This window comes from Eucalyptus grandis, chromosome 7 (genome assembly GCF_016545825.1).
Source record: "Eucalyptus grandis isolate ANBG69807.140 chromosome 7, ASM1654582v1, whole genome shotgun sequence".
NCBI classification, from domain to species: domain Eukaryota; kingdom Viridiplantae; phylum Streptophyta; class Magnoliopsida; order Myrtales; family Myrtaceae; genus Eucalyptus; species Eucalyptus grandis.
Window position 1 is genome coordinate 502698 of NC_052618.1, and position 16384 is coordinate 519081.

At 39.0% G+C, this 16384-nt stretch overlaps 1 protein-coding gene across 1 annotated transcript; it reads left to right on the forward strand.

Annotated features, from left to right (window-relative positions):
• The first annotated feature begins 4464 nt into the window (after window positions 1-4464).
• Window positions 4465-7123, forward strand: LOC104452448 (NAC domain-containing protein 35). The gene is given in 4 exon segments (XM_010066909.3): window positions 4465-5043; window positions 5213-5320; window positions 5323-5480; window positions 6063-7123. Coding segments are annotated over 4 exon segments (1296 nt in total). The 5' UTR covers window positions 4465-4817; the 3' UTR covers window positions 6867-7123.
• Window positions 7124-16384: the final 9261 nt, after the last annotated feature.

Consider the following 16384-nt stretch of genomic DNA (forward strand, 5'->3'; position numbering starts at 1 on the left):
CTAAATAGTGTGTCAGATTTATTTGCTTTAAAATGTGGTCCACTTGATTAAAGGGTTACTCACCTACTGGCAAAATCACTTAATAAACCAATGCATGTTTAATCTCCAATATTTACACAAGTAAAGTTATGCACGCTTAAACTGCAAAGAAAGACTCTCAATATACATGTAGGTGAAGATTAAGAGGCACATAATCTGTCTCACAAAGACAACACAATAAGCATATAGTTCAAAAACCTAGCAAACCCTGTCAAATTGAAAATAACTCTAGATCCTATGTTTTCTTTCCAATCCATTATATAATGCCTCGATCATTTTAATCACAATTTTTTTTTTCAAAAAATAGTAAATCCTAATTGTCTTAGAAGGTGATTTTAACCTCATATTTTTCTTGAAAGTTCCATGAAATGGCCATGGAGAATTGTTGTGGTACTACTAAATGAAGGAGAAATAATAATTCAAACGTAAATTGTATCTCTAACTAGGGGTGAGCACGGTTCCCGAGTAGAACCGGAAACCGACGAACCAAATCGGAGGGTCCGGTTCTAACAAGGCCAGTTCTGGTTTCTAGTTCCCTTTTTCTGGGAACCGGCGGTTCTTAGTTCCTAAAAACCCCCAAATCTTTACCCATAGTTCTCATCTCCCGTCATTCTTTGCCTCTGCCTCTGCCTCTGCCTTTGCCCCGTCCTTGACGCTGCTCTTCCTCGACGTTGCCGCCGAATGCCACTTGCCCTTAATGTCGCCGCCAAATGCCGCTCGCCCTTGACGCCGTCCGGCCTCAGTTCTCCTCTCTCGTTGTTCTTTGCCTTTGCCTCTGCCTTTGCCTCATCCCTGAGGTCGCTTGCCCTTGATGTCGCCGTCGAACGCCACTCACCCTCAACGCCACCGCCAGACACTGCTCACCTTGGATGTCACCATCGGATGCCACTCGTCCCTCCACTGGACGCCACTCGTCCCCCATTCACCCCGCCCTTGCCTCCCTCGATGCCGTCACCCCCGCTTGCCCCCACCGCTCGGCCTCTAGATGCCGCTCGCCACTCAGCCACCGGACGCCACTCGCCCTTGATGATTTCAAATACAAAAAATCCACGAATTCCTTTCAAGTTTGTTACTTCACCATATTATATGGTTGATTTGCAGGACTAGGCCGACATAAACTTTGGAATTGATGAAGGCGTAGACTTCATTGCAATGTCATTTGTAAATGATGCTGATGTTGTTTGCAACCTTAAGGATTACATTTCCACCAAATCATCCAAGTAAGTTGAAGTGGTGCATGAAGTACGCAAGAAAGGAAGTCCGGTAGTTTCTAAATTGGCTAAGAATATTACTAGTTGCCTATTTCATCTTGTGGTCTAATTCATTGATTAGGTGCCAAAAAAAAAAAACCTATTGGAACTTGGAACCGACCCCGAAATCTGTGATAGGGTAGGTTCTAGGTTCTTAGTTCTGACAGGTAGGTTTCAGGTTCCAAAAAATGTGGAACCTGTACTCGAGGGTAGTTTCCGGTTCTAGACGAATCGAACTAAAATCGGGAACAGCTCACTCCTATTGTAACTCTTCAAATTATGATTACTTAGATTTCTGGCACTATTCGTGTGCTAGAAATCTAGCCTATGTGTAAAACCTAAATATCCTTGTTATATAAAAAAATGAATTATTCTAGAATTTTAAACCTATCAGATAATATATTGCATATCAAATGTTGATATTATTTCTATTAGGATTAATACCCTAAAATAAAACCCAAAACTAGTACAATTATGCCAAATTTATCTCAAATTAATTTTTTGACCACAAAAAAACCCCCAAATTGATACATTTTTGACAAATTTACCCTAAACAGGTAAACTTGTGACAAATTTACTTGTGACAAATTTACCCTATGTTAGTTTTCGTTAATTTTACTGTCAAATTACTAAATTAAATGACACACAACAATTATTAGTATACTAATTTGTGATTTTACTCTTTGTTTGTCACAGTTATACAATTTTTTTGTGATTTTTTTTATATTAATCCAATTTAACGGAGGGTATCTTTGTCACAAATGTACAAGTTTAGGGTTTTTGGGGGTTAAATAAATTAGTTTGGGGTAAATTTGTCATAAGTATATCGGTTTGGTTTTTTTTTTTTTTTTAATGGTCGGTTGGGGTAAATTTATCATAGGTATCTTTGGTTTGGGATTTTCATGATTAAAAAATTAAATTTGGATAAATTTGTCACATGTGTACTGCTTTGAAGTTTTTTTTAAGGTATTAACCATTTCTATTATCTCCCATGTCAGAGAAAACTTGAACTTGAGTTTTTCATCGGATTCTCATCTAATGAAGCAAAATGCTTCAAATGTTCATAGACTTTGGAACCATATCCTCCAGGTTATTAAAGTTTTGTTTGTTTGTTCGTTCATTCGTTTGTTTGTTTTTTTGTTTGTTTTTTTTTTTCTGATAAATATTTTTGATTAATTGTTTCAAAATTGATTGTATATCTTTTTGCTGAATATACATTTGCATTTTTGCTAAGACAACCATTCAATTCTTTGGAAAATTATATATAAAAAAAAAGTCATAAACCTATTGCACTTGTGTAAATTCAATTCTAAATTCTTCAATTTGACTAATTTAGTCCTAAATTTTTTTACAATATATCAATTCATTCATTCCAGCAAATTTTGGCAAGAAATTGCTAATATGGATGTCAGTCATCTTGTGTGACACTACCAATGCTGACGTAAACAATTATTGTAATTTTTTTTAAAATTAAATCTATTATTATTTTTAAATAGGTCTCACCATAGGCGAGGTGCGAAGGCATTGGGCAAGGCCATTGCAACCTCCTCGTTCGCAAGCGCCGGTAGCTAGCAAGGCTATGAAAGCCTTGCAGCCTTGGTAGCTATCCGAGAGTGCAAAGGCCCTCATTAGACTGGGGAAGGCATTTGCAGTCCGCCAGTCGTGGGCAAGACGTCCCTTCCCCAGGGTGAGGCCTTCACAATTGGCAAGGTTGTTGGTGACCCTTGTCGGCATAATGAAATAAAAAGTAAAGAGAAAAGAGAAAAAGAAAAAGAATTCAAAAAAAATCAAAAAAAAATAAAAAGTTTATTTTAAAAAAAAAATTACAAAAATTGTATACATTAGTGTTGACCGTACCACATAGAATGACCAATGTTCACATTAGCAATTTTCAACTAAAATTGACCTAAAGGACGGAATTAACAAATTTTCAAAAGATTTAGAACTAAATTAGTCAAAGTGATAATTACCCTCACAATTGTCACCCATCAAAGCAAAACTCAAGGTTAGAGCTAAACCTAATCATGAGCCTGAGATCAATTCGCCCCGTTTCACATGAGCCAAAAGGCTCAAAGGGCAATGCTAGGTGAATTTTGGACACGGCTATTAAGTTAGAAATCCCGACCTAGGGTTAACTTGACCAACAAAATTAAGCATCAATTTCATAAAGGATTGGCTCAATTGGACAACAAGTTAAGCTTGACATTAGGTCTGGCTCAAGCACACCTAGTTATCTCTCGCTAGGGTATAATAAACCGGACAAAATGGATCATATGCCCATTTTAAACCCATATTTGATAGGTTGTATTGTTATATGTATTAATTATATTTAGTAAGTAGGTCATAAATGAGTTTAGAATGATAAAATCAAAAATAATATAGGTGTTAAATATGTTCACAACTTACTTTGACCTAGCCTATCTCTATGATTCTCTCTCACCTACACTCGATCTTCCACTCATTAACTCCATGCTTTTACCTCAATTTGTATATATGTTTTCCTAGGTTAGATTAAATATGAAAGTGTTTTAATATATGAGTCAGGTTGGGTATATATCACTAAATTTGTATTGTATGGAAATGGACCAAAACGAATTAAATGGGTTTTAATAGCATAATTTTATTATATTTTATAGAGCTCAGCACATTACTTCCAAAAAAAAAGTTAACTTTGGTATCGGATGTACAACCAACTTAAAATATCCACTTGTTGGCACTTAACTCATTACATATCACTCGATTGATATCCCGCCAATAATGACACTTATAATTCTATATTCTCTCCTGTTTCACTTTTAGTTATCAAACAAACACATCTTATTAAATTGTGGGCAAATTGACTGTTTGATGTGTGATTTTATTAACAGAAAGCCATATATAAATCACCAGCTTAATTGTGTTAGCTTATCGTCTATTCTTTAAAAAAAAAAAAGAATTAAGTAGTCCAATATTATAAATGGATGGTGTGGAGTGTGATATGGTAGTAGTGGGAATGAGGAAGAAAGGTCCAAGGCTACCGCTAAGGAGATGAGGTCATACCGTCCTCTCTCTTTGAGATGTCATTTTCTCATCTTAAACGCTCTTATTAACGCGTAGGGCCTGAAAGCTATGTAGATCTTTCTCTTTTACTCCATTCTCTCTCTCTCTCTCTCTCTCTCTCTCTCTCTCTCTCCTCTGTCCTTCTCCTACTTCTTCTTCTTCTCTCTCTTTCTCTCTCCCCCTCTCTCTCTCTCTCTCCTCTCTCCTCTCTGTCCTTCTCCTACTTCTTCTTTTCTTCTTAGAGAGAGTCAAACGATCTGCACAGGGAGAGAGAGAGATTACCATTTTCATTTGTACTAGGATTTTAACCACTCTCTTATCTTGCCAATGCCTCTTTCTTCATATATCACCCTAAGATCCGTACACTTGGGCCATGTATAAATTAGAGTGGAAACTTCGCCAAACAAGAGATGCTGATGATGGTGATGAGGAATGGTTACTCAGCGAGCTCCTTCCTCTTAGCTATATAGAAAGCTTTTAGTGATTTTTATGGCAATTGCTGCAATCATGAGCCACGAAGACGCCAGCGACACCAACAACAACACCGCCAAAGACGATCATGAGCATGACATGGTGATGCCCGGATTCCGCTTCCACCCCACCGAGGAAGAGCTCGTGGAGTTCTACCTTCGCCGTAAGATCGAGGGCAAGCGCTTCAACGTGGAACTCATTACCTTCCTCGATCTTTATCGCTACGACCCTTGGGAGCTTCCTGGTATTTATTTACGCTACTCAGTCAATTGATATCTTTCTTTATAAGGTATTTTTGATTCAAGCAGTTCTTCTCTTTTCATACAAAAGCATCAAGATCCGATGCTTAATCTTATCAGTTTCGTCCAAAAGCTCGCGTTGACCCTTTTATGGGTTCTGTTTTTCCAAATTAGCCTTAGCTGCAATTGGAGAGAAAGAGTGGTTTTTCTACGTGCCCCGAGACCGGAAGTACCGGAATGGCGATCGGCCGAACCGCGTGACCACATCAGGCTATTGGAAGGCGACGGAGCTGACCGGATGATTCGAGGTGAGAACTCCCGTTCGATCGGGCTGAAGAAAACCCTTGTCTTCTACTCCGGGAAGGCTCCCAAAGGGATCCGAACCAGCTGGATTATGAACGAGTACCGCTTGCCGCAGCACGAGACCGAACGCTATCAAAAGGTGTCAACCATCTCCATTCTCTTTTGGTTCTTCACAATCAGATCAATCATATAACACAAAAGAGATGTTTCCGAAGCTTTAAAGTATTTATGTCTTTTGACCATGCAAGAAAGCAAAGTCTCTAGCTAAAGATTCGATCACTTCTTCTTTGCCCTCCTTTTCATTTTCAGCTAAATGACTCCTTTTTCACTTAGCCAAAGAAGTGAAATTGAACAATCTTTTATGAAGTTAGAATATCTCTACTTAACCCTAGCACCAGGACTCATAGGATTCCGAATTATTGATTATGCAATATGCCTTTTCCGATAGTGTAAATAGGGTATTCAAAATTTCTGCACAAATTTCAAGAAGGAACTCATCACCTTTAAATCAGTTCACCAACTCATTAAGACCTCTTGCAGATTCAATATCCTTCTTTGCAGTGAATGTCGGAGAAAAATTTGCGCAGCAGTCCTTCCTATCTCACCTTTAAATTGGCTGCTCTCGTGGTCTCTTACTACAATAACTTCTCTCATCTCTAACCCGTGAACACTCATGTTCTTCCTTTATGTTCGTTTGTTTTCCTTTTTCGATATTTTGCAGGCCGAAATATCGTTATGTCGAGTGTACAAGAGATCTGGAGTTGAAGACCACCCATCACTCCCTCGTACGCTTCCGACGAGAGCATCTTCTTCTTCCTCTTCGAGATCGACAGGAATTATCTCGTCATCCGATCAGAATAAGAATCACCACAACATGAGCATTAGTGGCCAGAGTCTCCAATTGCACGCGAATGCTTTCGACAGATTCCAAGCGTTCATGGGAGGCGCAGGAGGGGGACAATTATCATCGCACTCAGCTCAAAACAACGATCAAGCCGATGGAAGCAGCAGCTCTGATGTCACAACAACACTCGGCCTCTCAAAACAAAATGTCAGTAATGCATACTACCCAATTCCTCCGATCTCGGCCACAGCGCAGCTCGCGCTAATGGAAGAAGAGGGGATGGCTAATTTCCACCACCAACTCCACTCGTCGAAGCAGGCAGCTACTCCGAGCAGCGTCTCTTTGGTTTTTCCCCACTTGTTTCCCAGTTCATCTTCAACGAATCCTGCGGATGATCTCCATAGACTAGTTAACTACCCACAAGCCACTGCAGCTTCGTTTAATCAGCAGCAACAACACCCACAGTTACAACAGTATTACCCATCTCAGTATTCACAGTTCCAAGGGTTGCTGCTTCCACAATCATCATCGTCATCATCATTGTCTCAAAATCTGACGCTGAACAAGCTTCCGAGCCCGCTTCAGACTCCCTTTTCTGACAGACTGTGGGAGTGGAATCCAGTCCCAGATGCAAACAGAGAGTACAGCGACAACAACAATCCTCCCTTCAGTAGTGCATAATTAGTTAATGGTCTGCAGAAATATTCGAGACTCAATTATTACTGTTAATCAAGCTCTGATTGATAGACTTCGACCTTTAGTAACTACTCTGATGATATAATTAAGCTTTTGATCGATACTGGTTTCTGATACTTATGGATGTAACATTGTTATTGAACTTGTACTAGCTAGTTAGGGTTTGGGTTTAGTTCGAGGGTTTTTATTAGAATTCCGTTTCATTTAACATGATTCCTCTCACTATAATGCCTCTTGTTTCAGCCTGGTTAGTTTAATCACACCACAAAATTTGCGCTCTCATTGCATTTCAAGCGAGAAGGGTTTTATTGATGCTCACTCCATAAAAGCTGTGTGGAACTCCATCTTGTTTTGTTGCAGTGAAAATTCATGTGGCCGGTGAATTCCGTCATTGTGAAGAGCTCAAGGGAATGTCATTTCCAAGGTTAGTACCGATGGTGATAACATAAATATGGACCGAATGCAATAATATTTCAGCTCATGGCTTGCATGTGCACTAATCAAGATAATTTAATCTAATGTTCGAGGTTACTGTCTCTCTCGTGTGTGCGTGTGGAAGTTGCAACTATAATAATTGTCCACGGACTAGATAGTGAGAATTGCATGCTACTGACAACACTAGAATAATGCTAGGTTAGGAAATCCGCCATAGGGAGTACTCTTTCTTGCTGCTGAACGTAATTCACTCTTTCAAACTTCCCTGGGCACTCTTTTTCATCACTTAAGTAGATTAATATCGTAAAACAGCCTTAGCCAAGCATCGCTCCGATACCCTTTTGATATCTATGCATACACGTGAGGTTGCATATTCTTTTCTTCCCTCATCATCCCCACAAGCAATTTAACTCACACACTTTATTTTACAGTATAATCGTATCATAAAGCAATTGTATAATGTAAGGTATTGAGGCCAATCTACAAAACTGTCTTGTTAAAGAATTTGATTGGATATTGAACAAATTAATTTATCTAAAAGCCTATATATCAATTTTGTGGAGCAGTCAGAAACGAAGTTATCCTTTCGTGGCTAGGCTCTTCTTCTCTTTTTCATGCAATTGCAGTTCAATCTCATTAATCCTTTCTTCAACTTTCAGTCGTTTTTTATTTCTATATGTACCATTACGAATGCGCTGCTCATGGTAAAGAAATGTACTCGAAAGTGAACTTCATCTCTGCTAGTGTAATGCACTCAGTTGCGATACTTTGGACTTCAATTGTTCATCATTTCTGTGAAAATATGATGTCTCGCAATGTGAAACCTGTAATTTACACTCAATGGAGAAAATATTGATCCTGCTCGATGTACAAAGGTAGAAGTTATCTATTCTTTTTTTATTTGATCGAAGAAGTCGGACGCACCATGGTTGGAACTTAGAAATTCTTAAAATCACTTAGTACTCCGCTTCACCAATTCTTTTTATTCCTTTTTTCCACATACATGCAATTTGAGAAAGGAAATGGACATTCTTATAACCATGGAAAGTTTAAAAACCCTAATTTCACTTATCCTTCTTTATCTAATGTTGCGATACATTCAGTTGATATCGTAGATCTTGTGGATGTAGAATGTGAATCTTTTTCACTTATCCTTCTTTATCTAATGTTAATAAATTAATACCTTTCAAAATGTAAGTGAAATTAGGGTTTTTAAACTTTCCATGGTTATATGATTTCTTTCTCTCTTTTTTTCACAAGTGTGTAGGGATAACAAAGCAAACAAAGCTGAAACGCAAAATAGCCGCTTATTCATGTTCACGATCTCCTTTTTGTCAAAGCTTTTTCTAAACTTGCCTAATATATACGTAAAATATATTCTTGAGACTAATTATATGTTGAAATGCAAATGCATTATACACACACACACACACACACACACACACACACACACACAAGACGTGATTGAAGTAAGAACTATGTTGCGATTATTTTCTTTATATGTTTTCCTCCATCGAAGGCATTTGGACATTGGACGGTGTTTTTATCGGACTCTTTCAAACGAAATTAATTCCAGCTGAAAACTATGCGCTAAATTATTTGGTGAATGTAACTCATACTTAACACATTTAGATAGGGAAAATGACACCAAAAGAGTCATAATTTTTGTATAGCATGTATTTTGGTACCACAAATTTCAATCGAACACTGAAGCATCACAATTAAGAAAAATATATTTACTCACATAACTTTCTTCGACAACAAATTACCCCAAACGCCTCCTCAGCTTTTTCCGCAAGCCCGATTCCTTTTTGAGTGTGCCCCGGAATTTGCATTTCTTCTCAATTCTGGCTGTCATCCTCCGCACTGCTATGCCTTTTCCTCTCTCCATGGCGTCATCAACTGAATAATCGATACTGGTGCGTCGGTATTTTGAGATTCAATCATGTCCACGCTGTTCTGATTAGACTTTTGAGCCCATAATACGAATAATATCCACCTTTGTCTCGGGGAAGAGCCCATTTTTATCGAGAAGATCGTGAACCGTTCCTCCCAGTTCTGCTATCTCCATTGTTTTTTTAATGAAGAAAAGGGTTCACGACGTCTTTCTATATTTTTTAATGACATTATTTACCTGACAAGTCAAGTCGGATGAATTTATATCAAAACAATGTCACATAGAATTTTTAGGCAATACATCACTTAAATGAATGATTTTTAAAAGTTACGATGCTTAAGTGATTATATGAGAAGTTAAGACCTTAAAGTGAAAGTTCCACGAAACTTATAACATCATTGTTGTCATTTTCCCCATTAAAGACCAATGCAGTGCTCATAAAAAATGTGGGTTCATTCCTTATGCCGAGTCGAATAAATGGCAGGAAGTCCCACCAAAAGTTTGAGCACACAATAATGAGCTTTAGCTATTGAATATCTTGAGTCAACTAAAAATGAAAACTTCTTTATACCATACTAAATACATGATTCCAATGATATAAATTCACATGATTGCAAATAAGCGCATGAGAACTTCAATACACCATCTACAGAAGATCACCAAGAGAAAGTTCAAGGCTGAGCCTGTTAACATGTTAAGCCCGAGTTATCAACCAAGTAGGTATATTGATTGCCTTACTCTAGATTTATTTTTTTCAAACACAAGACTCTATATTACAAATATACATATTCACCGCCAGCTTAAGGTCGGGGTTAACTCAAACTATGAAATCATATTTAGCATAAAATTTTCCTAGGAATGGTCTCAAGCTGGCTACTTATCCCGTACGGAACTCATCAGCTAATAATTTCCAAAGCAAGAGAGGATTTAACATTCTAGGGCATGACTCTAAATCCGCTTGCACTCTCTGTATGTCACATCATAGGGTTTTAGTTGACTCTAGAGATGTCCATGCTTAGGAGGGGAATGACAATGCACTGAGACCTATGTAGTCATTATCACTGCTAGGTAGAGGCTTATTCTACATGTGAACACACCGGCTTCTAGCCCTCCCTTTTATTCCTAAACAGATGTGAACTGTATAGCTATATAATGTCCTTTTTACCATCCAGTTCACTCCAAATGTGAATGTTCTGACTTTGTGATATTCAGTGAAGGCGACATATAGGAGGAAGCGAGTGTAATAGAGTCGACGATAAAAGCATCATTTGCCCAGTTGCACTGGCATTTACCTCTGGCAATTTGCAAGCGACCACGTATGTTAATTGCAATCTTCAAGAAGATTTTTAGACGAAGAGCAACGGAAGAGGATGGCATGCTTAGGTGAAGTGGTGGATGAGGAAGAAAAGTAGACTAATATGCTCAAAGTTGCAGTTGCAGATGGAGAGGGCTCTCAGTGGCAAGACTGAAATATCAAATGTGAAGTGGAGGAGAAGATGAGCCGTAGTGGAGGTATTATTTGGCCTTTAAAACGACCAAGTTGACTCTCTTAACATTCAATGACACCGTTCCTTTGGGAATCCGTGTGGCTGTTAAATATCTTATCCTGTATGGTGTGCAAATAGAATGTGCCAAGGGATCTCATCCGTTGCGGTACTTGATTGAATGTGTACAGGGTGAGTAGAAGATTCTGATACGTCTCATCTTGTTAAAACCACACTGCAGCTGAGGAATTTTAATGGAGACATTAGCAAAACCACACAGGAGGTAACCCTCAACGAAGGGCTCGCACTAACACATTCTCAAGAAAAGCATTTTAGGGACAGCTAGATTTCAAGGCTTGTAACTTCCTAACTCTAGCAACTTCAGTCGAAAAAATTCACCGGTTGTATGACTATGAATGCTTCTTTGCTCAATTTGTGAGCAATGATATGCTCTACTTGGAAGCAACGTTATAGCACAATCTCCAAATGGATTGTTTGAAAGAAAACAAAAAAAAGTCGAAAGTAGTAGTCACCAGAAAGACCATATGTGATTCCTCGATTTGATTGGCCTGATTTATGAATCTCCCTTATACTTTTCAACTGTAAGAACGATGCTCTTGTCCAATATCTCCTGCTTCTCCAGCCCTTAAGCAATTGCAATCAGCGGACCTGTACGTAGATTTTACAAATTAACCCATTCGGAAGCACAAACTGTCCCTGGAATCATCATCAGAACTGCTCACATGCGTCCCAGAGGATTTCCTTTGCCCATAATTGCTGCTTCCTTCATCAGGGCCATCTCCTATAGCAGCACCACTCTCATCTGTTTGTGTCCTGGCATCATCATCAGAGCTGTTCACATATGTTCGAGAAGATTTACTTTGAGCATAACTGCTGCTTCTATCATTGTGGCCACCTTCTATGGCAGCACCAATCCCATCTTTTTGTGCCCCGGATTCATCAACAGAGCTATTCACATGCATTCCAGAGGATTTACTTTGCCCAGAACTGCTGCTTCCATCATTGTGGCCATCTTCTATAGCAGCACCACTATCATCTTTTAGTCCCCTGGAATCATCAACAGAGCTATTCACATACATTACAAAAAATTTACTTTGCCCATAACTGCTGCTTCCATCATTGTGGCCATCTTCTATAGCAGCACCGCTCTCATCTTTTAGTGCCCTGGAATCATCACTGAAGCTATTCACATACGTTTTAGAGGATTTATTTTGACATAACTGCTGCTTCCATCATTGTGGCCATCTTCCATAGCAGCACCACTCTCATCTTTATGTGGAGAGGGCATGTTGACAGTTGAGCAAGACTCAGGTTTCTTTAACTGCTTGCATAGGCCCAAAAAAAAAAAAAAAAGTCACGCATCAGGTCAAAGGATCATTCATAAACCAACAGTTAACATGACAAGTTTTACCATCATCATGGCAGATTGATCTTGGGATGCACTGAACTCCATCACAGTTTCGCAGACTGTAGGGAGTTCATTTATCCTTTGGAAAAAAGCTCCTTCCTGCAAGCAGAAGTACTGAAATGGATCAATGCTTACAATGTTCAAAATTAGTACAGAGTCAACGGTCATCTGTTGCCCAAACTGAAGGAACGCATTTGGCCCTAAACAATCTCCACCAGCTAATGGGTTTTATCAATTTCACCCCAGGCTAAAGTTGTGTTAGGAAGTTCAATCTAAAGATACTAAACGGAGAGACAGTGCTGAGACCTATCTCAAAGAAGGTACTAAAACTTAACATATTACTCTTCAAAAGGCGATGATTAACTCACTATTATAAACTTCAGACGTCATGCTCAAAAGTGCTCACTACATGATGCAAGAATAACATTTCAGTCACCAAACAACATCATCGAGTACATCACCTTCACTCAATATAAAATGCATTGCCAAACTCAATGGCACACTATGACTCACTTTGTCTCAAAATCAAGAGCAAAACTAAGTCATGGGCAGGCCCTGAGAGAAATATATGGAGCATATGAATACAAGGGCTTGTTATGGGGACAACAGTGGAGCAGGAAGAACTTTAAACACTACTATGGTAAATCAAACAATAAACGGATGACAAGCTTAAGAAGGGAAGCCAACTAATACAAATCAATTATGGCAAAGACAATGCACTAAAACTTATTTTGAACAATCACATGAAGCACCATATCAACCGCAAGTAAATCACCATAAGAGCGTCATGTGGAGAGGGACATTTGTAATTACGACGAGATCTCTCTATGCAAAATGGACGTCATCCTGGGGCATTTGGTTCTGGCATCACTACTCAACCTTGAGATTCACAATATAGATAAAGCTAAGAGAAGTCTTCCTGCATTCATTCTAAATTATCGTTGACCACGCGTGCAATAACGCCAGTCTTAATTGGCAAATACTTGGTCAACTAGCTAATTGAAAGCGGCGGATATGCTAGGGAATTAGTTGTCTCATCTGTCCCTCTTCGGTAAGCTGCGTCCATCAAAATACAACGCAAATGTGAGCAACCACAAATCACAGCGAGCTGTGATTGTTGCCGCCCATACCTGCCCTGGCATCCGATTCCTCCCAAAATGAAAGCCTGAAACTGGCCTAGGATGGTCAGGAGAAACCATCCTAGCAGGAGGCTTAACTTCCCATGTCCCATTTGGAAGCCCAACTAAACACTGCTCACCTTCCTCTGAATTCACAACACATGAATCATCAACGAAGTCGATACATGATTGGTTTTCGTTCATAAAACACCTATCCAGTCTAAGACTTCACTAACAACTGTCAACATCGAGCTTAAAAAACTGCAAAGCAAACAGAGCCGAAATTCCAATTGTTGGAAGTTGATTGTATTTGGGATATAGCTTTAGTTCTTCAGACAGAAATACCATAGAACTACTTGACCTAGTGAGCATATATGCAGATAACCCTCGACTTCCCTGAAATTGCAGTTCGTCATTCTAACTAGCCGACTAATATCGATGAAGTGACAGGATAATCATCAGCCTCCAATCTCTGCATAAAGCTACTTATTAAAACTTTCTGAGATAGCACGGGATGATAAGATCAGTCCAGAGCCACCATCCCAGAACATTTACACTTGGACTGAATAACGAAGAAGATTCATTATGTTTTCTTTTTTTTCCAAACGAAAATGGCAGATCAAGATTCTTATTGTCTGCACGGTGAGGTTTGATAATAGAAACGAAAGATTACTCCCTAAAACTTGAAGCAGGTGATTTGTGAAAAAAGCCAAAAGAATTTCGTATGAACAACCCAAAATTCCGAAATTGCCACAAAAGACTTAGGGAGGAAAACAGAGTGAGGTCGTGCATTGACACCTTGAAAACTCAACACCCAAGCACAATGCTGAGGGATAGAAATGAATTCAGGGCTGCGGGATGTTAGAGAATCAAGATCAGAAGCCAAGTCTGCAATATTGAGAAGTCAATCACGGGAGGTGAAGTCCTCGACAATTATAGATGTGGATCACCAGTAAGGCGGTCAAGAAGCAAAAAAAGTTGAAGAAATTGATAACTCATGGATAATGAGTTTCATCAACGGTGGAGATCATACAGATGTCAAAGACACGGATTACCAAAATCTCAAGATTGCTGAGTCTCAAGATTGCTGCGGATTACCAAAGTCTCAAGATTGCTGTTCGTTTTTGCTTAGCTGTAAAGTTTGTTAGCGAAAGTTAGTTAGTTTGTTTTTCTAGTTGTTAGTCCTCTGTTTTCCGCATATATACGAGAGAGGTATTGTAATCGGTTGATGATTATGGAGAACATCTTCTTTTGTTCAATTGAATGGAAATACAGAATCGAAAACTTCTTCGCGAGATCATCTATGTCATTCTTCATCTTCATCTTCTGTATTCTTGATTCTATAAGTTCTCATGGTATCGGAGCGGGAAGATCAAACCGTCGCGAATAGAATCTATCAAGTAACCAGATCGTGAATCAAGCCGAAGAAGTAGACGAACACCGAAGCCCTCGGTTCAAGGTAAACACATACGGGTTTAGAGCTCATAAGCACTACTTTTGTTATCATCTTCTTCAAAGAATCATATTAATGGCGATTAGAACTCCAAAATATCCTTTTCCGATACATGTGAATATCACAAACTTCGTCACAATCAAACTTGCTTTGAGGACAACTTCTTATTGTGGCAAGCTCAGATCCAAAGGTTTTTGAAAAGCCAAGATTTATTTGGTTTTGTTAATGGAGATATTCCTTCACCCTCTCGAATGCTGCAAACAGAGGATGAAGGTTGTGAAACCGATCTTATTAATCCCGAGTATACCGGACGGATTAGAACAGATCAGTTGATTTCATCATGGATCTCTGAGCTGTTGCGAAAATATTTTGAGCCTAATCATTGGATTAGAAACATCAGAAGTATGGCAAACTCTTCGAAAAGGTTTACATGTAAATCAATTGCTAGAGAGTTTGAATTAAGGGGAAACTGCAAACATGTCATAAGCATGAACAAACCCTTGCCGATTATCTCGGGGAATATAAATCCATATGTGATCGTTGAATGCAATAGGCAAACTGTGGATGATATAACCAAGATGTTTGGTGTATTGGAAGGTTTAGGTCCAGTATGAGAACTTTCGGACAACCATATATTGTTTAAAGCCTCACCAGTATGATGAGGTTATTGCTCAATTAGAAAGGTTTGAATTGAGACTCAAAAACTTTTCTAGAGTCGGTTCAATCCGAATTTGGCGTATTTTGGACAAAGACAGTTTCGTGTTCGGTCTAAAGATGCCACAAATGAAAACTACTTTTCTCAAGCTTCGGATTTATATCCGAAAGAGGAGGATACGAGAGGTGGTCGAAGCTATGGTCGTGCGGGCGGTAACAATAGGGGTCGTGGTTTTGAGAGATATCGGAATTACAGAACAGATATCTTCGGTCCCGGGGCAAGGAAATCAACACCCTAGACAGAGAAATGTTATCCCTACAACAAACCAAGGGTTTAGGCCCTATACTACTTACTCACGAGGTACCAAAATGTCAAGACTTATCCTTCGCAAACTCAAGTAAAAATTTGCAGAATGAAAAAGAAACAAGTAGCATTCGACTAGAGTGTCAAATATGTAAAAGTCTCGGACATGATGCTCTTCTTCGCCGCTTGGTATCGGTTTGACAATTCTTATCAAACGAAGATATTCCAGCAGCCTTGACAGCAATGCATATTGAAGACTCAACGGGCAAAGTGAGTGGTATCTCGACTGAGCTACGGCTCACATTAGTGCTGATCCCGGTATGCTCCATACTTTTTCTAAATATCAAGGACATGATACCGTTATGATAGGCAATGGATCATGTTTACCGTAACTCACATTGGCAACACGGCTCAAAACAAAGAACAATACATTACCTCTTAACGATGTTCTAATTGTCCCGAGAGATAAAGAAGAACCTCCTTTCAGTATCTAAACTCACGAGATGACTTCCCTTGTTCTTTTATTTTTGACAAAACTGGTGTTTATGTAAAGGACAACAATACCAACACAACCGTGAAGCTCGGAAGGAAAATTAGGGGTCTTTATCAAGCTAATCCACAAACCACGAAGCCTTCTTTACTCGGCGACAAAAGACAGTCGGTGAAGACATATGGCATCAGCGTTTGGCTCATACAAATGCTCAAGTAGTTAAGCATCTACAAAAACAG